The 26,696-nt window shown below is 47.9% G+C and overlaps 2 protein-coding genes across 3 annotated transcripts in view; one reads left to right on the top strand and one right to left on the bottom strand.

The window, feature by feature from the left end:
• Nucleotides 1-20,302, bottom strand: part of Znf16 (zinc finger protein 16) — a 40,581-nt gene extending 20,279 nt beyond the window's left edge. Inside the window, exon 1 of the mRNA XM_047562838.1 lies at nt 20,285-20,302. Within this exon, the coding sequence (XP_047418794.1) occupies nt 20,285-20,302 (18 nt within the window). The remainder of the gene's footprint in view (nt 1-20,284) is intronic.
• Nucleotides 20,303-23,992: 3,690 nt separating this feature from the next.
• C1H8orf33 (chromosome 1 C8orf33 homolog) lies at nt 23,993-26,343 on the top strand. 2 transcript variants are annotated; one of them, XM_047565688.1, is made up of 5 exons: nt 23,993-24,135; nt 24,224-24,532; nt 24,679-24,763; nt 24,911-25,057; nt 25,712-26,343. In XM_047565688.1, the coding sequence occupies exons 1-5, from the start codon at nt 24,130-24,132 to the stop codon at nt 25,849-25,851; spliced, it is 687 nt and encodes a 228-aa protein (XP_047421644.1). In that variant the 5' UTR covers nt 23,993-24,129; the 3' UTR covers nt 25,852-26,343. The 2 variants fall into 2 exon arrangements, with proteins under 2 accessions (XP_047421644.1, XP_047421637.1); XM_047565681.1 differs by having other exon boundaries at nt 24,224-24,538.
• The last annotated feature ends 353 nt before the right edge of the window (nt 26,344-26,696 follow it).

Here is a 26,696-nt window from a genome sequence, read left to right as displayed (position 1 = left end):
GCAGGTCATCACAGCAGACAAATGGGTAAACACCAGGGGATCAATAAGCAGCAAAAACTGCCTCACTGAGAAACAGATATCCTGTGCTTGAAACCGGCATTACGGAGCGACAAGGAACGCAGCCTCCCTCTAGTCTGCCATCTTGGATCTCCTGTCCTTTTTTCTTTCTTTTGTACTGGGGATTGAACCCAGGAGTGCTTTGCCACTGTAGCTATATCCCTAGTCATTTTGTTTTTTATTTTGAGACAGTGTCTAAGTTGCAGAGGCTGGCCTTGAACTTGTGACTGTGATCACAGACATGTGCCACTCTGCCTGATGGCAGGGATCTTTGTGTGTGTGTGTGTCTGTGTGTCTGTGTGATGTGTGTGTGTCTGTGTGTCTGTGTGTGTGTGCATGTGCACCTAGTCTTTTTTTTATTCCCCTAAGTAAGCTCTCTACCACTGAGCTGTATGCCCAGCACCCACAAAACTTTTTTCCTCCATGTTTTCTATTGGTACATTGTAGTTGTACATAATGGTGAGATTCATTACATGTTCCTACATGCACACAATATAACAATATGATCTGGCCAATACCATTCCCCAGTATTTCCCATTTTCTTTCCCTCCTTCTTCCCCCTGGTTCCTTTCCTTTACTCTAATGATCTCCTTTTGATTTTCATGAGATCTGTGAGGGACATTTTCTAAAGTCAGTCTTTTAGATTTGTTCTGCATCCAGGAAAGATCTCTTGTTGCTGGTTCTCTCTGATCAAGTAGCTGGCCTGTGGTTAACTTCTGGTTATAGTTAAGAGGAACTGGGCTTTAAAAAAATTATATATTTGTGTGTTTTCTTTGTGGTGCTGGGGATGAACCCTGAGCCTCGTGTGTGCTGGGTGAGTGTGAGGAGTGTGGTTGAGTGTCCTTAGGCTTGAACACTCCCCACACACATTGTGTCAAATGAAGTCAGTTCCTTGGGGACAGGTGGGGAATTCTCTTCATGGACTGCCTCTCCTCCTGAACAAACTCCTGAGCCAATCCTGAGCCTGGGTGGGTAGTGGTCTGTGGTCTTGCCAGTGGGAAGCCTCTGCCACACAGATGTGGGCTGAATGGAAGAAGGGAGTCTGCCTTTCAGCCACTGGGAATTCTGTAACTTGGAGTGGGAGAGGATGATGTTTGTGGTGGCCTCCTGGAGAGATCCTGCAAGCTTTCCCCAAGAGCTGAGGGCTGGGGAGCCCTTCTTGCCACATCTGCCAAGCGGAGCATCATCAACTGAGCTGGGCAGGTAATTGTGGTTCAGACGCTATGTGCTACTTAGACTTACCAACTTTTAGTAGATTCTTTCGAACATGTTTTTTTCATTTGCTATTTGCCCTTCGGACAATTTTCGTAGTCTTTAAATAGTTGTTAGGGCTTTAAACTAGATCTTGCTAGCTTTGCTTGTTTTATAGAAAGAGGATCACACTGAGTTCTGTTAACTGTTATCCTGGAAGTGGAATTTCCTAGCTTTCCTATTGAAGACTATTTCTAATAGATGTAATATTCCAAGGTAGCAGTTATTTTGTTTGGCACTTAAAACATCTTTTTTTTCTGTGTCTTCCACTTCTGCCATCACAGTCAGCTTCTGTCTCTTGTTAATGAAGGTGATATGTCTTTTTCCTCTTGCGCCTTTTACGCTCTCCCCCTGGGGTTCCCAGCAGTTCGACTCTGTTATGCCCAGTGTGGTTTTCTTGTAACTGTCCTACCTACGCTTCTTAGAGCTTCGAGCCCTGTGCAAAACGCAGGCCAGCAATTCCTCAGGCATGTGCCCATGCTGGGCCCTCTGCCCTCCTTCACTTTTCTGCTTGTGCACCACCTGCCACTACGTCGCACTGGCCTCTGCTCTTTCTTCGTCTTCTGCCCTTTCTCTCTGTGTGTCAGTCTTGAATAGTTCACTCACGCACCTTCCAGTTAAGTGATATCTGTTCTGTCCTGTCTGCTAAGAAAACCACCATCTATGGAGTTCTAGTTTCAGTTTTAATTTGCTCTCTGGTGAAATTCCATTCTGTCTGCTTATGCATATCAATCCTGAAAAGTTGGAGACAAGAGCTGGGCTGTAGCTCAGTGGCAGAGTACTTGCCTGGCATGCATGAGGCATTGGGTTCGATCCCCAGCACCACATTTAAAAAAATGAAAAAATTAAGTTGTTTAAATATGTTTTAAAAGAAAGGTTAAAGACAAGAGTATGCTATGAACCAATATCTTTCATTGTTGATAAGCTGCTACTTCATAAGTTCCACTGACTCAGTTTACTATCATATACACTAGATATTCAAATTTTCAGACTCTTAAAGCACAGTAACAAAGTTATTAGGAAAAATCAGACTACCAGTTACAAAGTTCACACAATTCTGACAGGGCAAATCAAGATCAAGGTGTGGTTTCCTACATAATTCTACTGAAGAACAACATGGAAATAGAAGTAATTTAAACTATTCAAATCATATGAAATGCATTTAAAGTGGCCATTTAGTATGCTTTTTATCACAGGATGTAAAAGCTACCTTCCCACTATAGAAATGTAAGCTGACACCTAGGACAGGCAAACCATCCCACAACTCAAGGTATGACTATTTTCTGGTTGTACCACAAACTAAAAGACCAGCAAATTATTTCACTTCTTAAAAAAAACCACTTACACCTTAAAAATGGGCTGAGGTAGTTCCCACCTTAAAATATTTTTAGAGATACTAAAGAACTTGTATTTACAAAAGAGTTGGTAAAAATATTCCTCTGGACTGCACAAAAGGGAGCAGGGAGCCCTAGTAAGACGTGGTGTGGCATTATCAGACTGGGCTCTCTGCTCCACCAGAGGCTGAACTCTCCTGGTGTTTAGTGTCCACATCTGTAGGTGAATCTTTAGGTTTCTTAGCTATTCATTTGGGCCTGTTTTATCTCCAGTACTGGAGATGGGAACTTCTGACTCAGTGATGGTAGAGACTAAACCAAGCCAAGTGAATGTGAACACACAGACAAGGCTGCAATGGGCGGGGCTTTACCCGGAGGACAGGAGCACAGCACTGACCAGAGAGAAAGCAGACTGGACCCTGAAGGGAGGGGACAGCTTGCGACATGCGTGGGGGTTCCAGGGCTGGACTGCTGGGCTGTGCTCTGGGAGTGTTCTTCTAGTGGTCGTCCCATTCCTTCTTCCAGTGCTGTCTCCTGCACAGACGCCTGGCCTCCTGGGAGGTTGGGCTGTGGTCGTTGCTGAGAGCACCCTCCTGGCGATGGAATGAGGGACAGGCTAGGGCCAGGAGTGCGATCCCTGATGGTTTCATTCTCTCCTTCAGTGATTCTTTGAGACACTGTGGCGGAGGCCTCCTGGCTTTCATGATGCCCTGGTCTCTGGCGGGACATGTACTGCACTTGCTGTGGGTAGTGGGCTGGGGGGGGCATCTGACCTTTGTCCCCATGGCAGTCTCTGCCTCATTTTACTACCCTTTCCCCTTTGTTGCACTCCTGTGTCTGAAAATGTGTCCTTTCTGCCTCTTTGGGCTTCCTTTCTACTTCGTGCAGCAGTGTGGACTGTAGTGGAAGGTGTTCCTTGACCTGCAGCTCACTCTGCTGTGGCTCCTCATTCAACTTCCCACCTGGTAATACAACTGCTCTTGAGTTGGAGTCATGCCTGGTGTCAGCCCTGAGGCCCCTCAGAGACCTCGGGAGTCTAGGAGCCCAGGGTGTTTGCCAGACGATGCTGCTCATGCTGTCTGGAGTAAATGCAAGCTTCCTTTCCCTTTTGCAGTGCTGTTTGCAGTTCACTGAAGTCTCCGAGGTCCTCTCAGCTGGATTTTAGACCTTGTGCAGTCAGTCTTTTCAGTGCATTCCATTGTCGCGGCTTCTAGGCTCCAAGAGAGCCCCAGCACAGTGTTGCCGGGGACTTGCTGTGCGGCTCCACCTGCTTTCCTGGCTTCTTGGTGCGAGGCTGCCCTTGGCACTCCTTCAGTCTTGGTGTGCCGGGACTTGGTGGTCGGTTTATTGTGACTGGCTGTTTTCCCAGCAGACTGTGAGTATTGGTCTCAATTCAGTCATGGTGATTTTGACAGCTCTCAGATGGACTCACTGGGAGTGTGTTCTGTGGGGCTGCCTGTGGTTTGGCTGTTTTGCCTGTGTTGCTCCTGCTGTGAGAGTGAGTAGCTTGCTTCTTTTTTTTTTTTTTTTTCCCCTATTTGCTTCTGTGAAACTAGGTTGTGTAGCTCAAGTTCTTTGTAACACACCTCATTCATTGTGAGTCACCTAACTTGTTTTTCAGTGAGTGCTTGAATACCTGTTACACGAAGCTATAGGCAGACACCTGTCCACAGTGGGGCAGCAGTCCAGGGATGGCAGGAATCAAGAACTTCACCTCCGCTTCTGGCCTTTGAGAGCCTGTTATGGTTTGGATGCGAGGTGTCCCCCAAAAGGCCATGTGTGACACAATGCAGGAGGTTTAGAGGAGAAATTAATCCACCTGCTGGGATTAATTGAGTGGCAACTGGAGGCAGGTGGGGTGTGGCTGGAAGAGTGGGCATTGGGGCGTGGCTTTGGTGTGTGCATTTGTATCTGGTGAGTGGAGTCTCTCTCCCTCTTTGCTTCCTGAACATCATGTGAGCCTCTTCCCTCTGCCACACTCTTCCTCCATGATGTTTGGCCTCACCGTGAGCCCTGAGGAATGGAGTCGGCTGTCTGTGGATTGAGACCTCTGAAACCATGAGCCCCTAAATAAACTTTTCCTCTCCTAAACTTGTTCTGGTCAGATCTTTTAGTCACAGCAGAAAAAAAGTTGATGAAGGCAGAGGCCTTCCCCTGGGGCACAACTCACCACCTATTTGCAGGTGTAAGATTGGTTTCGTGCTTCCTTCCTTCCTCCCTTCCTTCCTTCCTTCCCTCCTTTCTTCCTTCTTTCCTTTCAGTTTTTGTTGTTTTGATAGCTTCTCCTCTTCCCTTTCCTTTTTCCCATCCAGGGTACTTTTTTGTTTTTGCTTTTTTGCATCCTGAGTATCCAGTAACCTCCTAGGAGATCTTCATTTCATACAAAATTTCTCTCCTGTGCTCTTAATTCATTCTCATAGTAAAACATGGGTGATTCTTTTTTCTCCATTATTTTAGGTTATGACTCTGGGATTGAAAAAAAGATATTGACCACAAAGCAGGAAATTTCTGAAGGAATATAATCCAGAGAGCAAAATCGAAAGCTCACATAAGGAGAATTTCCAAGGAGCCTGAAGAGATGAGTAAAACTGATAGAAAGTTAAAGAATTTCTGGAGGAAATCTTCAGTGGAGGGTCTTCAGAAGTCCATTTCCTGGAAGCACGACTTCAGAGCAGGCTCCGTGGTCCATGTGGAAGCCACCACAGGGAAGCATGGAGACACTTGTGACTGCTGGGGAAAGGTGCCCCCAGACTCAGGTCCTGCTGTATACTGCAGTGTCTAGAGAGGAGGGTCTCCATCCAGACACTGGGTGTGTTGTGGGTGAAGACTTGTCAACCCCAGGCCCCTTGTGCATCAGACATATGTTTGTGACAGTGCACAGTGGAGCTCGGTTCTCAGAATCAGAGGGTCACGACCCAGAGAAACACTTTGTAGAGCACATAAGAAAAAGTGTCTAGTCAGAACAGAGCTCTCACTCAGCATCAGAGGACCCAGGTGGAGGAGGGGCCCCATGCACACCGTGAGTGTGGGAAAACCTGCAGCCAGCAGAAGTCATGCTGGTGAAAAGCCTGTGTGTGACATCACGGCAGGGCTCTCGGTGTGCCTGACTATCTGTTCAGCACCGTGAAGTTCACACCAGGGAGAAGCCCTGTGAGCGTAAGGAATGTGGGAGAGCTTTTAGCTTTCCTCATTCAACATCTAAAAATTCTACTGGAGAGAAACCCCACGAGTGTGATCAGTGGAAGATCCTTCAGTCACAGTTCTAGTCTGATTTATCACCAGAGACCCACAGTGGGGAGAAACCTTACCAGGGCTGGAGGTGTGGGAAGGGCTTCTGCAGACAGCCACACCTCCACAGCAGCCCAGAGCCCATCTGGGGAGAAGCCTCCAGATGCCATGAGTGTGGCAGAGCCTTCAGTGCCCCCTACTCTCGCTTGGCATCAGAGGACTCCCACGGGAGGAAAGCCCTGCAAATGCAAGGAACATGGGAAGTGCTTCAGCCTGCACCACACATTAATGTCCACCAGAGATTTCACACAGGGAGAAGCCCTGTAGGTGCAGTGAGTGTGGAAAGCCCTCCCAAGTTATTCAGAAGGCTTACATCTGCAAAGAGTGTGGAAGATCCTTCAGCACCCACTGGTCCCTCATCCAACATCAAAGAATTCACACTGGAGAGAAGCCTATGGATGCAGTGAGTGAGGCCTTCAGTCAAAAGGGACATCTTATTCAACATCAGCAAATCCACACTGGAGGGAAGGCCTATGGGTGTAATGAGTACAGAAAAGCCTTCAGCCAGAGTTTTAACCTCATTCACCATCAGAGAACACACAACAGCCAAAAGCCCTACAGATGTAATGGATGTGACAAAGCCGTCAATGTACTTTCTTCCCTTGTTTAGCATCAGAGAGTCCATAACAGAGAGAAACCTATGAGTGTAACGAGTGCAGGAAGGCCTTTGGACCAATGTCTGCCCTGATGGAGCATGAGAGAACCCACAGGGAGAAAAACTCTACAGGTACACCGACCAGGAAGGCCTTTGGCCAGAGCACACAGCCCATCTGCTGTGGGAGGATGCACACTGGGGAGAACCCTTAGGAGTGCAGCGACTGTGGGAAGGCCTTCAGCGTTCACCCCTCTTCTGCTCTCAGTCTCTCTGGCATGTCCCTTCATGTACAGATCACCTGGGAGGCACTTCCCTCCTGGTGAAGCTCTGACCCTGTGTCAGCTGGCAAGTGCACTACCTCTCAAGGTTGTTTAAATGGTTTCCACAGCTGCAGTTTCCACTGTCTTCATTTCTTTCTCATTTTTGCCCCTTTCTCTTCACCAGAAATGTGACCATTGGCTACCTGTGCTCTACTTTTTTTTTTATTCCAGATCTAGTGGATGCTTCAGTTTAATACCCTGCACTACGACTGGATTTGCATTGGGGTTACTTAGTCCTCAAGAGTTCTTCCTAGCTTTGCTTCTGCGATGCTCCTGCTGCCCAGCGGTTCCTTCTTGGTATTCTCCAAGGGACCTTCCTCTCTTAAAGCTCTGAAGTGTCATTGTTTCCCAGGGTGTGCCCTTGCCTTCTGCTTTCTTCTGTCTGCACAAGCTTCTTGGGAATTTCATGCCAATCAGCATGCCGAAGGAAATTCTCATCCAGAATCCCCAAGTGTCCAAAGTGAACTTATGTTCCCCTACCAGATCCCAAGTCTAAGTCTCTCTGGCTCCTTTCTTTCTTCCTTCCTTTTTTTCTTGGTGCTACGAATTTCACCCAGGTCCTCATAATGCTCCACCGGTGTCCTACCACTCAGTCCCAGTCCAGCCTTAGTTTCTACAATTTTTTGTGTGTGGCACTGAGGATAATTGTTGTCATTAACACTTCTATTATTGTGGCAGAAATCACCTTTGCTTTACTCGTATTTGTGTTCTTGCTCAACAAGTTTTTAAATGAATAAGTTCACTTTGCTATCATCATCCATACCCTTCTCTTTCCTGATGAATTGCAGAGGCCTCCCAATTTGTTTTCCTTTAATGAAGCTTTCTTATCTCTCATTCATTTCATCTGTTACTTGTCCATACACTCATCTGACAAACTTACTGGGTGCCGGATACTTTACTGGGCAGTGGAGATACAAAAATAAATAATGCTGCCACCTAGTACGGGGAAACCCACTGTGCAGGTACTGCTAGTGGTGCTGCTGGATGCTGTGGGATGGGAGAGGATCACCCACGTGGGACAGGCATGAGGGCCTCACTAGAAAGGTGGTGTTCCTCCACTCCTGAAAGAGGAGGGTGGTGACAATAATTGCTACCACCTAATCAGCTCTTCCTATATATCATGGTGCAGTCCAACAAGCCCACACGATCCATGCTCTTATTATTCCTGTTTTTATATGTTTAAGGCACAGAGAGGCTGCATCACTTTGCCAGGGACCACACTGGTCAGTACTGGAAACAGGAATCAGATCCTCAGAGTCTGAGACTGATACATCAAAAAGGGAGGGATGGCAGGGCATGGTGGTGCACACCTGTAATCCCAGTGGCTCGGGAGGCTGAGGCAGGAGGATCACAAGTTCAAAGCCAGCCTCAGCAACAGTGAGGTGCTAAGCAACTCAGTGAGACCTTATGTCTAAATAAAATACAAAAAATGGCTGGGGATATGACTCAGTGGCCAAGTGCTCCTGAGTTTAATCCCTGGTAACTACTGCTGCCCCCCACAAAAGAAGGGACAGATGTGGCCATCAGTGAGGTCTCTATGAGCAGAGTGAGCTGGAAGAAATACGAGCTTGAGAAGCAGACAGGCAGCCTTTAGGTATAGTTTTGTACACTGTTAAGGAGCTAGATCTATATTTTCTGTAGCAGACATCCATTGAAGGGTTGAAAGCTGGAGATCAGCCTGATTAGATGTTGTCAGGAAGTTCACTCATCCAATTGGAGGATGAAGTGCAGGGTCAAGAGGTCAGAAATGAAACACAAGTCAGGAGGTCACCACAGTAGCTGGGGTGACACAGGATTTGATGGGAGGTGATGGGCAGAGTTCGGGCAATGGCAGAATGTGGCATGAGAATCCTTTCTCCTCCCTCTCCACCTTCCCTCCCTTGCCTCTTCTGTGTGCTTGGCTTCATTGCAGACCCAGGGCGAGGCCTTGTGAACATCCCACAGCCTCCCCCTGAAGCTCATGCTGGAGTTCAATCCCTATGGGATCTATTATGGTAGAAACTTGATGGACCATAGTTTAGAGGCGGGGCCTTTGGGAGGTGATGAAGGTTGGGCAAGATCCTGGTTGGAGCCCCTAAATGGAGCCCCTGGTTGGAGTCCTGGGTGTTTTTAGGAAGAGGGAGAGACAGAAGGGTCTGTTGCCATGTGTTGACTTAGGGTTTTGCTAGAAATAAGGCTGTCACCAGTTGAGGCCCTTTGACCTTGGATTAGAGTCTCTTTATAACTTAGTATCAGACCCACTTCTGTCTGACTGGCTAAAAGTCAGGAGCTCCCACCACCACCTCATCCCAAGGCCAGTGATTTGCTAACCTGACTCATTGAATTCAGGAAGAGGCTGTGCTTACTGTGCAGTTTTCTGAGAAGGATACAGATCTGTCCCAAACCCCAAAACCTTGGTCCCCATGGAGTTGGGGACTACCACCCTCCTGGCACACGAATGTGTTTGCCAGTGTTTCTATGCAGCCTTTGTCATGTAGGCCTGGTTTCGGTCACTGGTGATTAACAGTCTCAAGCCCACTCCCCTCCCCTTAGGTTGAGGGTGGGGCTGAAGGTTCCAAGCTTCTATTAAGGCTTGATCCCATCCTGAAGATATTGAGGGGTCTTCCGAGAATCACCTCACTAGAAGGAAATTCCTTCCTATCACCCTCATTACTCAGGAAATTTCAAGAACTTTAGAAGCTCAGGGTCAGGAACCCAGGAAAAGAGCAAATACTTTTCTTGTTATACCACAGTGACATATTTGTGTCCAAATTTGAATCCTGATAACAAAAACAACAAATCCAGGAATCATTAACAAAAAAATACGTGAATGACCTTTATAGAAAAAGTTATCATAACTATTTATTAAAGAACATTTAATTAATGAAGGACATTTAATTCTCCCCAGAATGCTCTATAGAACTAATGCAATTCTAACAAAAATCTTAGAAAAAATTCTTTCACATAGGAGACACACAAGAACATTGCTAATAATGGCAAAGAATTGAAATAAGCTCAAAGTATGTCTACATTTGATTCTCATTTTATTTTTTTTTTTTGGTACCTGAGATTGAACCCAGTGTTACTGAACCACTGAGCCATATCCCCAGTCATTTTTATTTTTTATTTTGAGACAGGATCTTGCTAAGTTTCTGAGGCTGGACTGGAACTTGGCATCCTCCTGCCTCAGCCTTCTGAGTCACTGGAATTACAGGTGTGTGCTACTGTGCCCAGTTTGATCCTCATTTGTGCATTCTGTATTTGCAAATTCGCCTACACACTGAAATTTATTTGTCACCCCCAAATCAAAGCTCATAGTACTTGGTGCATGTCACAGTCATGCATGGACACTTACAGAGCAAAGAAACATTTACTACCTGCAATGCCTGTTGTCAGCAGGGCTTGGACGTGACCCTCTGCCTTCCTGCCTCAGTTCTCCTATTGTAAACAAGGGTTCTTTTCATGGAATATTTATTTAAATATGTATTTGCATTTTTATGCTTTTCCTTGGTGATTTTGTTTCTTAAAATGGCTCTCAAGGTTGTGCCTGCTGCCCAGAGACAGGAGCCACGGAGCCAGGCTTGGGCCACCTTGGCCTGTCCCTCGTCTCGCCCGCTCCGGGCTAGGTGGGCGGAGGCTGCGCCCATGAGCCCAACTCAGATGTACTCTTTAGTGAGGAAGGTGAGTGGAAGGTACACTATGGGTAGGAGGACATCCTTGACCTCCCTTCAAAAAGGAGCAGATCTGAGGGTCATGTAGTCTCTGAGGATGTGGCCATACATGCCTCCCAGGAGGAGTGGGAATGCTGAATGAGGCATTGTGCCATGATGTGATGCTGGAGACCGTTGCACATTTGTCCTCACTAGGTTGTTGGCATGGAGCTGTAGATGAGGAACTTCCTTCTGAGCAAGGTGTGTCTGGGAACATCCACTCAGAAGTCCTGTGAAACATGCAGCTCGCTTTTGGAAGACATTCTTCATCTGACTGAGTACAGTGGAACGCCTCCTGAGCATGAGCTGCACAAGTGTTGGCAGGGCTTTACCAGCACCCACAATAGCTGCTTAGAGCAGATCACTCCAGAAGTGAGCAGAGGCCTTTATTTCTGAAGAGCCGTGGAGTTCACATAGCGGAGAGGACCTTAACATGCAGGGAGGACAGGAAGGACTTCAGTGCCGACTCATATCTTTTTCAGCAAAGCCCCTCGCAGTGGTTGGAAACCACCTGAGGACATACAGGACAAGGAGGCCTTTAAAGTGGACAAAATGATTATGGCTGCAGATTATGTGGGAAAGACTTTTGCCACCAACATATGCTATTTGAGCACCAAAAAATCCACACTAAGGAAAGGCCTTATGAATGTAGTGAATGTGGGGATCATATTGAAGTACAATTCCCACCTTATTAAGCATCAGCGAAATCACACAGGAGAAAAGCCATACAAATGTAGCAAATGTGGGAAAGCCTTCAGTCTCAAATACACCCGTATTTCTGGTGTTGTTGTACACCAGAAAATTCACACTAGAGAAAGGCCCTATGAATGCAATGAATGTGGGAAACCCTTCATTAGAAAGCCCCATCTTAGCACCAGAAAATCCACATTGAAAGATTCTTTATGAAAAGCTCTGACCTCATGGAGCACCAGAGAATTTCCAGGCCAAGGCCTTTTGAATGTACTTAATGTGGGAAAGCTTTCATTACACAGTCCTACCTCATTAGTCACCAGAAAATCCATACTGGAGAAAGGCCTTACAAGTGCAACCAATGTGGGAAATTCTTTGTGTTACATGCTAATCTTATTAGACATCAGAAAGTTCACACTGGAGAACAGCCTTACTGTTGTTGTGAATGTGGAAAATTCTTTATGTACATCTCCAGATTTACTATTCATCAGAGAATACACAGTGGAGAAAGACTTTATGAATGCAGCCAGTGTGAAAAATTGTTTAGATACCGCTCCACCCTGATTAGACATCAGAAAGTTAATACTGGAGAAAGGCCTTATGAGTGCAACAAATGCAGGAAATTCTTTTTAGACAGCTCCACACTTCTTATTCATCAGAGAATTCACACTGGTGAAAAACCTTACAAATGCAGCAAGTGTGGGAAATTTTTTAGCTATCACTCCATACTTGATACACATCAGAGAGTTCACAGTGGGGAAAGGCCTTATAGTGAATGTGGGAAATTCTTTTACCACAGCTCAAATCAAATTTGACACTGGAGAAGTCACATTGGAGAAAAGCCTTATGACTGCAACAAATGTGGGAAAGGTTTTAGCCAAAATTCCCACCTCGTTCGGCACCAAAAAGTTCACACTAAAGAAAAATATCATGAGTGCAATGTGGCAAAATCTTTATGAACAGTTCCACACTCGTTAGTTTTCAGAGAGTTCACCCTGGAGAAAAACCTTATGAATGCAATGAATGTGGGAAAGTCTTTAGGAAACAATTTGAGCCTCATTAAACATAGGAGAATTCACATGGGAGAAAGGCCTTAGGGCAGTGAATGTGGGAAGGTCTTCCACCAAAACTCTCACCTCATTTAGCACCAAACAGTTCACACCAGATAAAGAACTTACAAGTAAATGTGGAAAGACTTCAGACAAATATGCTCTGATTTACCATTGAGAACTAGTTTTTTTAAAATTTCTAAAATGCAATAACAAAATGTATCATCATTACAATGTTAAAGTGTACAGCTCAGTAATCGTTCACATTGAACAATGCAATTGAATTATGCAATGAATGTCCAGAAGTCTTTTTGCCATACAAGATGAAAACCCTATACCCTTTTAACCACTCATTTTCCATTACACCCAGCCTCTAACAACCACCTCTCTGAACTTCATTAGTACTCTTTATAAGGAAAATTGTTATTCTATTATTTTGTGCATTATGTCTTCAAAATGATTCGAATTTCCTTTTTAAGGCTGAATAAAATCCCATTATAGGTATATAAAAAAAAATGGCTCTCAAGCTGGGTGTGGTGGTGCATGCCTGTAATCCCAGCAGCTTGGGAGGCTGAGGCTTGACAAGTTCAAGGTCAGCCTGAGCTACTTAGCGAGGCCCTAAGTGACTCAGTGTAAAAAATAAAAATTAAAGAGGAATGGGGATGTGGCTCAGTGGTATGAGCGCCCCTGGGTTCAATCCCTGGTAAAACAAAATAAAACAAAACAAAAAACCCATTAAATGTACTGTTGAGGTGCTATTTAGTTTTTAGTTTTTCTAAGTACAAGAAGTGTGATGTGTCTTGTAAGATAAGCTTCAGTTCGGAGTTAATGAATCTATATATTAAATAAGGTATCCTTGAATAGAAATGCCCATAAAGCAAACTTATGTACATACTGACCATCTGGTGAAGATGTTTCCCAGGAATTTAACCCTGTATTTCCCCTAATAGTAGTGGTTCAATATTCAGTGTTTGCAGTGGCTGTGTAGTACATAACTACTGCAAATAACAAGAATCAACTGTGTACACATGTTGATATTTGCATGTGTGAAAATATTCTTGTATGTATTTCTAAAAGAGGTCAGGGAAACAGGAAAGATTGTTTTAGTGGAGACTAGTGCATTTCAAAATATGGGAAGCAGTGATGGTGATGAAATGTCAGAATGGTTTCTGTGGTGGCTGTGGAGATGTGGAGAACAGTGGAGAGTATAGGGAGGGGTGAGTGAGGTTTGGAGGTCTGGGGGCCAATGGAGGCAGAGCACAGCAAGACCTGGAAATAACTTTCCATACGGGGCCTGTAGCCTGTGCTGGAAAGACAGCGAAAGACTTTGACTTTATCCTGGAGGAAATGTAAACATTTTAGGCAGGAGGGTGACATGGTCAGTTTTCTTTTAGAAAGAATCTACATTAGGGTGGTTCAGAAGAGACAGGAGGGAATGAAACTGCATGCAGAGATGAGGTCAGTGTAAGAACCCAGAAAACCACGCTGGACACGGGAACTCACATAAGGGAGTTTATTAAGCACACAGACAGATGTCTCCCTGCAGGGTAAGAGAGAAAATGAGAGGAAAAGAGAGAGCACGTGCATGCAGGAGAGAGAGAGATGGAGGAGACAGCATGAAAGCGAGGAGGAGAGAGAGAAGCATGAAAGTGAGGAGAGGAGAAGAGAGAGCATGAGAAAAGATGGTGGAGGTGCTATCCTTAAGCAGTTGAAATCCGCCAGGCTAACAGGGGACCAATAACGGAGAAGGATACTTACAAATTGACTGATGAACCAATAGCTAGCTAGGATGTTCACAGACTGACAAGTAGTTGGGAGGCGGGGAAATAAATGCAGCGTAATGGGCGAGGGAGCAGCTTTATATTATAGTCAGTTGCTCCATTCAGGCCAGGGGTGGTGAAAGGAATCACACGGAGACACAAGCCAAAGTCAAATGCCGGAGCAGTTCCGTTTTATTTATATAGGGCCGGGAGGAGGCTGATTGGTTGGGGCATGAAACAGGGTGAGAGTTGATTGCTAGGGTTCTGGGCTGAGTGTCAAGTGCCGATTGGGTGCGAGTTTGCATGGGTGGGAGAAGGTCGGTCAAGCACCTATTGGGAAAAATAAGAGCAGTGACCTTCTATTTCTCCCTCCTTTTTTTTTTTTTTTTTTTTTTTTTTTATATATTTTGGAATGGGGCATCGCTCAATGTGGCTACTTCCTGCTGGATGGGGCGAAGTCTGGGAAGGGGTAGAGGGTTTTGGGAGAAATATGGTCAGGAGACCCCATAACAAGGCCGAAAAGGGAAGGTTTCTTGGGGAGGTGAGGTTGGTGAATGTCCCTTGTAGTGACCTTGGGTGGAATGAGCCAAGCGTCCTGGTGAAGGGATGTGAGGAAAGAGTTCCATGAGCTGAGTAGTTTTTCCTTAACAGGTGGTGGTAAGATGTCCCCAGGGGGATGTAGGGACGTCATCTATAGCCAGTGGTTGATAGTACCTGAGAAGAAGCTGGTTGAAAGTTTGGTTACAAATAGTCTGAAGTTGACGTTGAAGGAACTTTAACAAGCAGGGTAAAAGGAGACAGGTGAGAAAAATAAGGAGTATTGGACCCAGGATTGGGAGTACCCATGCAAGGAAGGAGGACTGGAGCCAAAATGAAAGAGGGGAACTGGAAGTATGTCCTCGAAGCCCCACAGCTAAATCCTATAATTTAGTAATGTTCTGTTCTACCACCCCAGATTCATTTATGTAATAACAACATTCTTCTCTGAGAAATAAACAAGTACCACCTTGTTCAGCTGTAAGAAGATCTACGGCCCTGCGGTTTTGCAGTGTTACCTGGGCCAAAGAGGTCACCTGTTTTTGTAAGGAGGCTAGGGATTCGGCTGTTGAAGCGAGGGCGCCTTCAAGTTTGGTGTTCAGATCTTCCGTGGCCCACAGAGAGTGCCTGAGGGCTCCGCCTGAAAGAGCAACTCTGGTGATAAAAGAGATTAGTGATATTTCCATGAGTATAGGTAGGAAGGCAGCTTGTTTCTACTGTGGGGAGGGAAGGAAAAAAGATTAAAGCTTGGAGGAGCTGTAGAGGGTCAATTGAGGCACCAATGTGATAAGGACACAGGGAGAAGTGGAATCGACGTGGAGCTGGTTACTGACAGTGGCGTTGCACCAGAAGAAATGCCCAGGGTGGGTATATACGGTGCTTGTAATAGTGGTATAAGTGTGGCAGGTTATAGTTGAAGGATATATTGGGGGTGAAGATGTGAGAAGGCAATGAATGAAGTGATCTGGTTCAGGTTCCCATAAGGGGACAGCATGGATGGGTGTCATTGGTTTTGCAGAGGTTAGGAATGAGTAGTTAGAGGAGTTCAGGGGGACTGCGGCCAGGAGGGGTCATTGCAAGGAGGCACATAAGAAGCAATTTTTAGGATCAACGGAGGTGAGATTTAGAAATCTAGCTGTATCTTGGATAAGGTGTAGCCAAGAATAGGTATGACCAGAAGGTGAGGACGCATTTTGTAAGGTCTGGATAAGAACCTTTTCTGAATGTTGTATATCTGAAGCAACCTGAGAGATTTGTGGCCCTACAGGTGTGAGTTTGCGAGAGATGTGAAGGGTCCCATGAGGCTTAGACCAAGCTCCGTAATAGATGAAGGACGTCTCTCTGGTTGCCCAGCGTGGGTCCCAGGGGTCTTTGATGGTGAGTGGAATTGAGCCATTGTCCTGTTTCTGGAGATCGTTGGAGGCAGAGGTGTGATGATGCCCAGGGGTGGGGTGTCCCAGGTAGAGACTGTTGCATGACCAACATGGACAACCCCTTAAACATCAGGCCGCCAGTGACAGTGATCTTCAGTCTGGACATAGATGAAGCAGAGGTAGGGAGAGAGCGGGGGCTGACTGAAGAAGACCTTGGTTGATGGTGTGAACATAAGGGTTATTGGAGCTGAACATCCTGTTGTTGGACAGGATGCAGAGGCGGAAGTAGATGAGTAGTTTTGGTGCTATGTTCGGTGTAGGTCTCTCTGATTTTGAATGTCCAGACAAAAGTTGTGGCATGTGAGGGGAGACTTGGGAGGACTAGGAGGAGTAGGTGGAGCAACAGTCCAGAGTTGAACATTTTCGTGTATGGTTTGAGTATTTTCGGGTATGGGTTCGAGGAGTGAGATGCGAGAAAAGTGTAGTTTTAGAAGGTTTTGAGGGGAGGGAGAACAGGAGAATTTGGGATGAGCTTCATGAGAAGGAGTTTCCTGATGAGCTTCTTTTGGATCGGCGGGGCAGGAGGCTGGTTTGAGCCTAGAAATATGAATCCATGGGGTAAGTTGGTTGTGGGGGGTGCTAGCTTAGCAGCTGTATAAGATGACTTCTGCAGGTCCTTCCCGTTTTGGTTGTAAAGGGTTTCTTTCCCCTGGAGAACAGTAATAGACAGATTGCCCGGGTGTCAAAGGAAAAGGGTTTTGAGAGAGACTGGGATCAGGAAGGAGCCAGTCCTGGTGTTTCCATAGTTTGGTTCGAAGGTGGAAAAGAAGGGGTAACAGGGCTGGGGAGATAGCTCAGTCGGTAGAGTGCTTGCCTTGTAAGCACAAGGCCCTGGGTTCTCCCCAGCACCCAAAAAAAAAAAAGGAGGGGCAGGGCATATTTGTCAGAAATAGGCCAAGGCTTGGGTGAGAGTCCAGGGGAATGAGAGGGTGACCATCCATGACCTCGAATGGGGAGAGAAGTGAGGGTTTCCTGGGCAAGGGATCTATTCTTTCAACCTTCCCTGAGGCCTGTGGGCGATAGGGGCAATGAAAATGCCGTGGGAAAAAGAGGGCACGAGTGAGGGCCTGAGTGACCTGGGAAACAAATTCTGGGCCATTGTCAGATTGAATGGTGGTGGATATCCCAAATCAAGGGATGATTTGAGTCATTAGGATGTTAGCGATGGTAGAGGCCCTTTTGTTGGATGTAGGAAAAGCCTCGACCCATCCGGAGAAGATATCCACCAGTACTAGTAGGCACTTCATGTGTTTAACCCTGGGCATATTGGTGAAGTCCATTTGCCAGTCAGCTGTGGGGATGTGCCCTCGAGCCTGGTGGGAAGGGAAGGGTGTAGGCCGTAGGGATGTGTTAGAATTGGTTCGTTGACAAATGTGGCATGTTGAGGAGATGCGCTGTAAGAGGGCTTTATCATCCCCAGAGAGGGTGAAGAAAGATTGAAGAAAGGTTTCAAGACTTTGGGGGCTAGAGTGAAACAGGGAATGGAGAAAATGGAAAAGATGTTGATGATCTTGTTCAGACATATTCTCCGGAGAAGTGAGTGTGAGCATTGGAGAGGGAGTAGAAGTTTGGAGGGCGGCCAATCTGCGGCTTGATCAGCTTTGGAATTGCCCGCTGTGATAGGGGAGGAGTCACTTTGGAGAGCTTTACAGTGTGTGATACCAAGTTTAGATGGTAACTTTGAGGCTTCCAGTAGGTCAGAAATGAGTTTTGAGTTAGTGACAGAGGTGCCCTTGGTTGTTAGGAGTCCCCTTTCTTTCCATATGGCAGCATGGGACAAGAGAATATGGAAAACATATTTGGAATCAGAGTAAAGGGATGGAGCTTTTCCTGCTGTGAGCTCACAAGCCCTGGTGGTTAGTGATGTTTGGTGGAAGGGGTTTTGCTTCGATTATAGAGGAGAGGGAGACAACGGCATATCCTGCCACTCTGACCCCATTCTGTATGAAGGAACTTCCATCAGAAAACCACGTAAAGTCGGGACAAGATAAAGGCCCCTCAGAGATTGTTGTGGGGCAGGGCAGAAAAGCCTCCAGAGCTTCAGTACAGTTATGGACTGGGGGCTCTGGCAAGTTAGTTGTAATAGGGAGTAAGGAAGTGGGATTTAAAGGGGGACAAGGTTTGAAAGATATTGTGGGGTGCTGTAAGTATGATACCAGTAGGAAAAGAATCCTGGAAGGGGGGAGAGATTGCAACCCTTTGTAGGTCAGGAGGTCTTTCAAGTGATGTGGTGAAAGAATCATGAGGGGAGACCCAAAGGTGAGTTTATGAGCTTCCTTTTGAAGATCATGGCTGGCTTTCAAGGTGCGTAGGCAGGGAGCCCATCCTCTAACAGTAGGGTCCAACTGCCTGGAGAGATAGGCTACTGGGGCAAGAGTTGGCCCATAGTTTTGTCCAAGGACTCCTAAACTTTGGCCTCCCTTTTCATGAACATAGAGAAGAAAGGGTTTTTTTTAGGTCCAGCAGGTGGAGGGCTGGGACCTGGAGGAGTGCCCTTTTTAATGTGTGGAAAGGCCAGTCGGGAGTGGAGGGTAACGGCTCATTTTGAGCGCCCTTTGCTATCTCATATAAAGGCCTTGCTAGGAGGGGATAATTGGGAATCCATGCCCTAAAATATCCTGCAAAGCCCAGGAAGGATAAGATTTCGGCTTTAGTTTTGGGAATGGGAAGGGAGCTAATGAGATGTTTCCTGTTGGTAGTGATGGCCTTCCTTCCGTGGGAGATGGAGAACCCGAGATAAGTGACTGTGGGACAGAACGGTTGGGTCTTTTGAGGGGGGGCACTAACCTTTACAGGCCAGAAAGTTGAGTAGAGATATGGTGTCATGCTTTGAGATTTCCATGTAGGGGTTGCAGAGGAGGAGGTCATCTACATATTGAAGGAGAGTGGAGTCAGGGCAAGTTGAGTGGAAGTCCTTTAGGTCCATTGCCAGGACTTGTCCAAAGAGATGGGGACTATCTCTAAAACCCTGGGGAAGGACTGTCCATGTAAGCTGTTGAGAGTGTCTGGTTTTTGGGTCAGTCCAGGTGAAAGCAAAAATGTCTTGGGATTCAGGTGCAAGGGGAATGGAAAAGAAAGCATCCTTAAGATCTATTACAGAGAAATGAGTGGATGTAGCAGGGATTTGGGAGTGTAGGGGTTAGGGATTAGGGGGTGGATGGGGATAACGGAAGAGTTGATGGGGCGAAGGTCTTGCACTAAACGGTAAGAACCATTAGGTTTTTTAACTGCTAGGATAGGGGTTTTGAAAGGAGAGTGAATGGGTCGTAAGTATCCCTTTTTTAGGAGGTCCCGTATGATGGGATGGAGGCCAAATAGCGAGGTGGTGGGTAAAGGGTATTGGGATCGATTAGAAAAATGAGTGGGGTCTTTGAGTTGGATCTTAATAGGGGGACAAGTGACTATAGAAGGGTTACAGATATCTCAGACAATGGGGTTTATAAGGGAAGTGGGGATAGGGAAGTGCTTGTGTTTGGGGTGGTCTTGGGTAGGACCTACACAATCGGAGCAGAAAGGGATTGTGAAATCATCAGCTAAGAGAGCTATTAAAAAATGTGGGGGCTGGGGAGATAGCTCAGCTGGTAGAGTACTTGCCTCGAAAGCCCAAGGCCCTGAGTTCGATCCCCAGTACCGCAAAAAAAAAAAAAAAAAAAAAAAATTGTAGCCTTGAGGAGTGAGAGGATATCCCTACTAAGAAGTGGTACTGGACATTGGGGAATTATAAGGAAAGAATGGGAAAAAGGGAAACTGTCTATAGAGCAGGTGAGAGGAGGTGTTTTTAATGGGAGTATGATTTTCCCTCCTACCCCGACAATAGGAGAGGATGAAGGCAGAGTGGGTCCCCAAAACTCCCTCAAGACTGAAAAGGTGGCCCCTGTATCTAGGAGGAAGTTGATGCTGCACCCATCTACTTGGAGTTGCACCCTGGGTTCCTGCCTGTTGATAGTAACGGCCGGGGAGAAGGACCCAAGGCCCCGTCAGTCATTGAGCGCAAGGCCCAACAGGTCACTACTGGGGTTTGTGGCCACAACTCCCCTTCAGGAGGTGGGACAGTCTGAACCCCAGTGGCCCATTTGCTGACATTTAGGGCAAGGTGTGTTGGGGGTCCTAGGAGTAGGGCATGCTTTAGCCCAATGTCCCTCTTTGCCGCACTTAAAACAGGCTCCCGGGGGATTAGAACGTTGCATAGGTTGCTGGTGTTGGCCCTGAGGGCCCTCTGTAGGACCTGGGCAAGCATCTGAAACTTGTTGCTTCCTGCCTTTTTGTACCTATGGTACTTACGGCCTTCTGCTTCCTCATCCCGGTTATGGAAAACCTTAAAAGTCACAGCTAGAATTTTGGTCTGAGGTGTTGCAGGCCCTTGTTCAAGTTTCTTTAATTTAGCCTTTATGCTCTGGGACAGGAAATATGTCATAAGGGCATGCCTGCCATCGGGGGTTTCAGGATCTAAGTTGGTGTATTGTTGGAGAGCTTTGGTGAGGCGATCTAAGAATTCAGAGGGGGTTTCAGGCTTTTTTTGGATTATCTCTTGGATTTTTTGGAAGTTTACTGCCTTGCGAGTGGCCTTTTTTAGGCCAGCAATTATACGGCAGCAAACTGATTTCTTAATTGTAGTCCAGCTGTGGTGTTATAGTCCCAGTCTGGGTCTTGTTCCAGGACTGCATGGGGGCCGGTAGGGTGATTGGGGTTGACCCGGTGAGTGTCATCTGTGTGAGCTTGAGCTAGATCCCAGACCTGTCTGTGTTCCTCAGGAAGTAGAGTGTTAGCCAAGAGCATGTAAATGTCATGGTGAGTAAGACTAAGGCCTGTAGGACCCATTGGAATTCACGGATGTAAGTAGTAGGGTCAGTAATGAAAGAACCTAGTCTTTTTTCTAATTGAGTAAGGTCAGTCATAGAAAAGGAAACATGGACCCAGATAACACCTTCGGGTCCAGCAACTTCTCGTAAGGGTGCCATTGTATGGGGCTGGGTAATTTGGTTGTGGGTGTGGGACCTGGTGGCTGGTGGGCTAAAGGAGGCTGAAGGCGGAGAAGAGGGCACTGCGGAAGGAGAAGAAGGTGGTGGAGAGGAAAATGGTGATGAAGCAGAAGTAGGCGAAGAAGGGGCCGGGGAAGTGGGAGCGGAAGGAGGGGAATGATAAGGAGGGGGTTCATTGGCTGGGTCAAAGGAGGAGGAGGACTTGGAGGGGGTAGTGCGGGTTTGCAGGCTAAAAGAACTTGGTGAGATGGGGCTGGGAGATAGCTCAGTTGGTAGAGTGCTTGCCTTGTAAGCACAAGGCCCTGGGTTCGATCCCCAGCACCCAAAAAAAAAAAAAAAAAAAAAGAACTTGGTGAGAGCTACAAGGGGTGCAGAGGTCGGGGTGGGACCGGAGGAGGGAGAAAGCCTTGATGTAGGGAATCTCCTTCCACGTTTTAAAGTGCTGACAATAGTTGAAAAGAGCTCTCAGAATTTGAGGGTCAAGGGAGCCTTCAGGAGGTCATTGATTTTGATTATCTAATAAGGGAGAAGAAGGCCAGTCCTGAGTACAGAATTTGATGAGAGTTTTTGGCTTGATGTCTGGGGTCAGTGAGAGGCGAGCCAAATAGGAGAGTAAACATTTTAAGGGGGAAACCGCTCGGGGGAAGAAGAGGCCCCCATCGTCCTTTGAAAGTAGAAAGAGAGAAAGAGAAAAAGAGAGAGAGAGAGAGAAAGAGAGAAATCTTCGGACCGGAAAAATGAACGGATGACTCACTTAGGCGTCCCCAAATAGAAAAACCGTGCACGGGACCCAGCAGAGTTGGGGGCAGAGGGAAGTCAGGTCGTCACCTGAGGATTCCCTTGCCAGGCAGAAATGCCAGATTCCGGGGGCTGAAGGCCGCAGGCCGCAGAGAACCTAGCGGTAGGTTTTTATTGGAAAATGGAGGAAGGTAGGAGAAGGTAGAGAAAAAGAGAGAGGGAATAAGAAGGGATCTATTGTTCCCTCCCGCCTGATTGGATAACGGAAGAGGCACCTAGGAGTCCACTGTGGCCATAAAGACCGAGGTGGGGTGTGATCTCCTCCCTATAACCAGACGTCAGGGGCTGCTGGATGATCACAGCTAGACACACTGCGATAGTCAAGTTAAGGGCAGCTGCCTCCCGAGGGGTGACTCACCTAGAAATTGGCCAGTGGTGGTTGCAAGGTAACCAGTGCTCAGGAAGGTGGACGAGGGTGAGAAGCTTTGACCGGGGGAGATGAAGGGGGTCCTCGATATTTGAGGAGTTTCCCCTCCTGGGTTTCGGCACCAATGAAAGGAATCACACGGAGACACGAGCCAAAGCCAAATGCCGGAGCAGTTCTGTTTTATTTTTAAAATGTACACACTTGGGGAGATAGCTCAGTTGGTAGAGTGCTTGCCTTGTAAGCACAAGGCCCTGGGTTCGATCCCCTGCACCCCCCCAAAAAAAAAAATGTACACACTTATATAGGGCCGGGAAGAGGCTGACTGGTTGGGGCATGAAACAGGGTGAGACTTGATTGGGTGAGCCTTGTTGCTAGGGGTCTGGGTGCGGTGTCAAGCACGATTGGGTTCGAGTTCGTAGGTGGGAGAAGGTCGGTCAAGCGCGGAAATAAGAGCGGTGACCTTATAGGTGGGACTGGGTAGTGGTGATGGAAAGAGGAAGGACTCTGTTCAGCAGTTTTCTGGAAGGAGTGTTTCTGGACACAGAGGGTAATTCAGACAAAGGAGGTAGGGATCAGACCTTTAGATCTGGAAACCACTCACTACCAAAACGTCCAGTCTTCCAGAATTAAAATATACACCTGTTGTGGTTTTAAAATGTATAAAATTTTTAATATTCTTCCCTTGGAAGTTGAAGCAACCTCACAAGAGGCTTGGAGGTAGAACCACCACCAAGCTACCCTGTGCTAGATTCCCAACTGTCAGAAAGGAAGCTGTTACTGTGCAAGAAATAACTAATACCCCAAGTCTGTGACCAACGAACTTCCTGTCCTCTGACCCCCCCCCCCCAGACAGGCAGCAGACACTTCCCGCTCTGGAGTCTCAGAAAGCACTCTCCACCCTGCTTCCTTGCTAGGAATGATCAAACTCCTGACTTCTTCTCTCTTTAAGTAGTATCATCCACCTTTTTGGGTCTAACCCTGGTCCTTTAGCATCCTGTCTTACCAAAGCGCTTAGGTGTTTGCTCTCCGTTGTGAGGTCCCACCGAGGTGGCGGGCCCAGGGTTAGGTCTGGGGCTGTCCTGTTTCTCCCCAGACTCCCTTAGGGCTACACCAAGCCCACCAGCAAGTGCGGTGGACTCTTCTCTGTCCTGAGGCCCTCGCCTGGCCCGTTCACCTCACAGAGCCATCTTTAAACACATCTGAGTAAGGTCACATCACTCATGATTTATAATGACTGTCTCATCATTCTTAGAATGAGAGCAAACTCCTGAGTAGTGTACCCTCTCCCCTGAGCTCACTGGGCCCACCTTTTGTCCTGTGCTGCTCTGGTCTCCACCAAAGGTCCGTTGACCCTCCTGAAGGTACCCACGCAGCGCTCTGTGCCAACAGTTTACCTTTGTTTGCCTACTTTTGTTCTCACCACTGAGAGGTGTGCTTTGTGAGGACACTTTGATTTTAGTTGTTGAAGGACCTTTATTTTATTCATTTGTTTATATGCGGTGCTGAGAACCCAGTGCCTCACGCGCTAGGCAAGCGCTCCGCCACTGAGCCACAACCCCAGCACCGTTTAGTTTTACCCTGCCAACTCCGGCGCAGGAGGCGGCCGGGCTCCTAACCCTCCCCGCCGCTCTCCCAGCTCTCCCAGCCCTCCCCCAGCTCCCCCAGCTCCCCCAGCCCTCCGCCCGCCTCCCCGCCCCTCCCCCCGCCTCCGCCCCGCCTCCCCGCCCCTCCCCCCGCCTCCGCCCCGCCTCCCCGCCCCTCCCCCAGCCCTCCGCCCCGCCTCCCCGCCCCTCCCCCAGCCCTCCGCCCCGCCTCCCAGTCCTCCGCCCCGCCTCCCCTCCCCTCCCCCAGTCCTCCTCCCGCCTCCGAGCGCCTGTGGAACACGGCATCCCAGGCGTGTTTCTGGGGGACGGAGTTCGAGGGCGGACTCGAGGTCGGACTCGAGCGCTGCGTAGCTTCCGGGGGCCGCTGCGGCGTAGGGCATGGCGGTGAGCCGTGCAGCAGGGACGCGCTGGTGGCGGGGCTCGGGGCAGTCGGTGGCGCCCCGTGACTCTCCTGCCGGCTCCCTTTCTCCAGGCTCTAGGACACCCTGCTCGGGAAGCACCAGCAGCCCTGCGACCGGGTACCGCCCACGCCTCCCGCAAACCCCAGCTCCTCGGCCGGGTACCCGACGCCCCGAGTCCTTCCGCTGCCCGTGTCAGCACAGGACCACCCACGTGCGTTGACGCTGTCGCCAGGGCGCACCCCGTCCGCGATGAAGGCGTCACAGTCTCGAAGAAGCAGCAGCAGAAGAAAACCCAGAACAGGGTCTCTGTGGCGAATGGAGGCGCGAAGGCCTCAGAGAAGCCCGCCGCAGAGGAACCCCCGCTAAGCGCCGAGGCCCAGGCAAGGGTGGGATATCGGGTGATTCTGGGTGCAAGTCTGCGAGCGGGTGTGGTCTAAGGTCTGTGGGGTCCAAGGCGCAGAGGGAAATGGGCGTGGCCGCTGGGGTCCCAGTGCCTTTCACAGCCACTTTTAACAATCCTTCACAGGCGGAGCAGCTGGCCCGGGAACTGGCCTGGTGTGTGGAGCAGCTGGAGCTGGGCCTCAAGATGCAGAGACCTACCCCGAAACAGAGTGAGGTCCCCTCGCATACAGTTGGGGGGATGTGATAGTGACAGTGCTGTGGCCTGTGGTTCTGCTGGGGAATGGAATTGTTGCTTTTGCGGTAGGATGGTAGGAGTTGAGCATACATGGTCACCAGTCTTTTATTTTTATCTGCAGAAGAGCAGGCCATCGGTGCAATCCGAACTCTACGGAGTCACAGAACTCCCCTGCCTCGGAAGAGGCAGCTGATGCACTCATTGTTTGGGGACTACAGGGCCCAGATGGAGGCGGAGTGGCAGGAGTCCTTGCGGGCCCTCAGGGCTGGTGAGTATCTGGGAAGTGGTTATTCACTTAGTTCAAGGGGGTAGAGAGGAAGTGCCTAGGGAGTGGAAAGAAGATGACCAGAATGTGCTGGGTGCAGTGGTGCAACACTGTAATCTCAGTCACTTGGGAGGCTGAGGCAGGAGGATTGCAACTTAGTGAGACCCTGTCTTAAAAAAAAAAAAAAAAAAGGGCTGGGATGTGGCTCACTGGTTGAGAGCCTCTGGGTTCAATCCCCAGTACCAAAAAGAAAAAAAAAAAAAAGTGAAAACAGCAAGACTGGTCCTGGATGGAGATGGGCTCAGCGACGTCTGAGCAGAGAGTCTGTACATCTTGTAGGCAGAGGTCCTTGTGGGGTTTGGGGTGAGGTGGCTGGCCGCCTCCTGGTCCTGTTCCTTGGGTGGGGAAAGGTGTCCTAAATGCCTTTGCTTTGACTTTCTCTTTGGGACATGAAGCCACATCCCATAGCATTGTGAGTATGACTCTTAGAGCTGAGTTTAACCTTGGTTCAAACCCTGGTTCTACCACTTAGATCTTGACACTTTAGTCAGGTTATTGAAACTCTGAAAAGGGTTGGAGTTGTGTGGGATTCATAACTGTATAAGTAATGTGAACTGTTATTCAGTTCTGACTCTTTGCTTCCTCTTTCATTGACAGCTGCCCGTTCAGCCCAGGTACAACCTGTAGGCGAGGCCATCAGAAAGAAGAGCCAAAGGATCTGCAGACCTCGTCCAGTAGGGAGAGCCAAGGCCACTCTGAACACTCCTGATGAAGAGTTTAGATTCAATTTCTTTTAGCTTCTCCCCATCTTGGCATCGTCCTCTCCCCCAGGGTGGTGTCAGGGTTTGTTGTGACTAGAGCCGTTCTAAGAATTCTCTGTCTGTTGTGGGATTGGTTGGTCTTTGCCTGGTCCATGTATTGTACTTGCTGGGTGTGGTGGCACATGCCTGTAATCGCAGCCACTTGGGAGGCTGAGGCAATAGACCAGCCTCAGCAACTTAGCAAGATACTGCCTCAAAAAAAAGGGAGCAGGGTTGGGCTATAGCTCAGTGGAAGACCCTGGTTTCATCCCCAGTACCAAAAAAGAAAAAAGAATACCGTAGTTGGTCTCAGGATTTGATTCAGTAGCCACTGGTGATGAGGATTTGTGGAGAAGCTACATAATTTTACGTTGGGCTCATTTTTTAAAAGATCCTGTCCAGTGGCCTCATTTAGTTTGGGCCACAGATCTGTGCTTTATGTATTATGTCACATCACCCTAATAAATGGCCTTTTTTGATAAAACTGGATAGTGAGTGGAAAGTGTGCTGTGTGTTAGAAGAAGTATGGATGAGACGGCCGGCACTACTGGGTCCAGGTTCTCACCCCAGTGCTTGGTCCTTTGTTCATGTTGCTTCATCCTGAGCAGATATCCTCCTCAGAGAACCACCTCTGCATGTTCTTAGGAGCCAAGGAGCTTCTTGCCCCAAATAGACCCAGACAGATACCTTAATTGAGTCTTAGCAGACTACCTGTCTAAATGTTGGCTACTCCAGGCATCAGTCTCAGGCCCTCTGCACCATTGAGTTCTCCAGATGACCTAGGAAACCTAAGGAGTTCTCCTTAGCAGCTTGATCTTTGTATTTCTGAAACTTGCATCCTA

Source organism: Sciurus carolinensis, chromosome 1, assembly GCF_902686445.1.
Source record: "Sciurus carolinensis chromosome 1, mSciCar1.2, whole genome shotgun sequence".
Taxonomy (NCBI): domain Eukaryota; kingdom Metazoa; phylum Chordata; class Mammalia; order Rodentia; family Sciuridae; genus Sciurus; species Sciurus carolinensis.
Note: the sequence above shows the minus strand (reverse complement) of the source record. Positions and strands in the feature narration are given on the sequence as shown.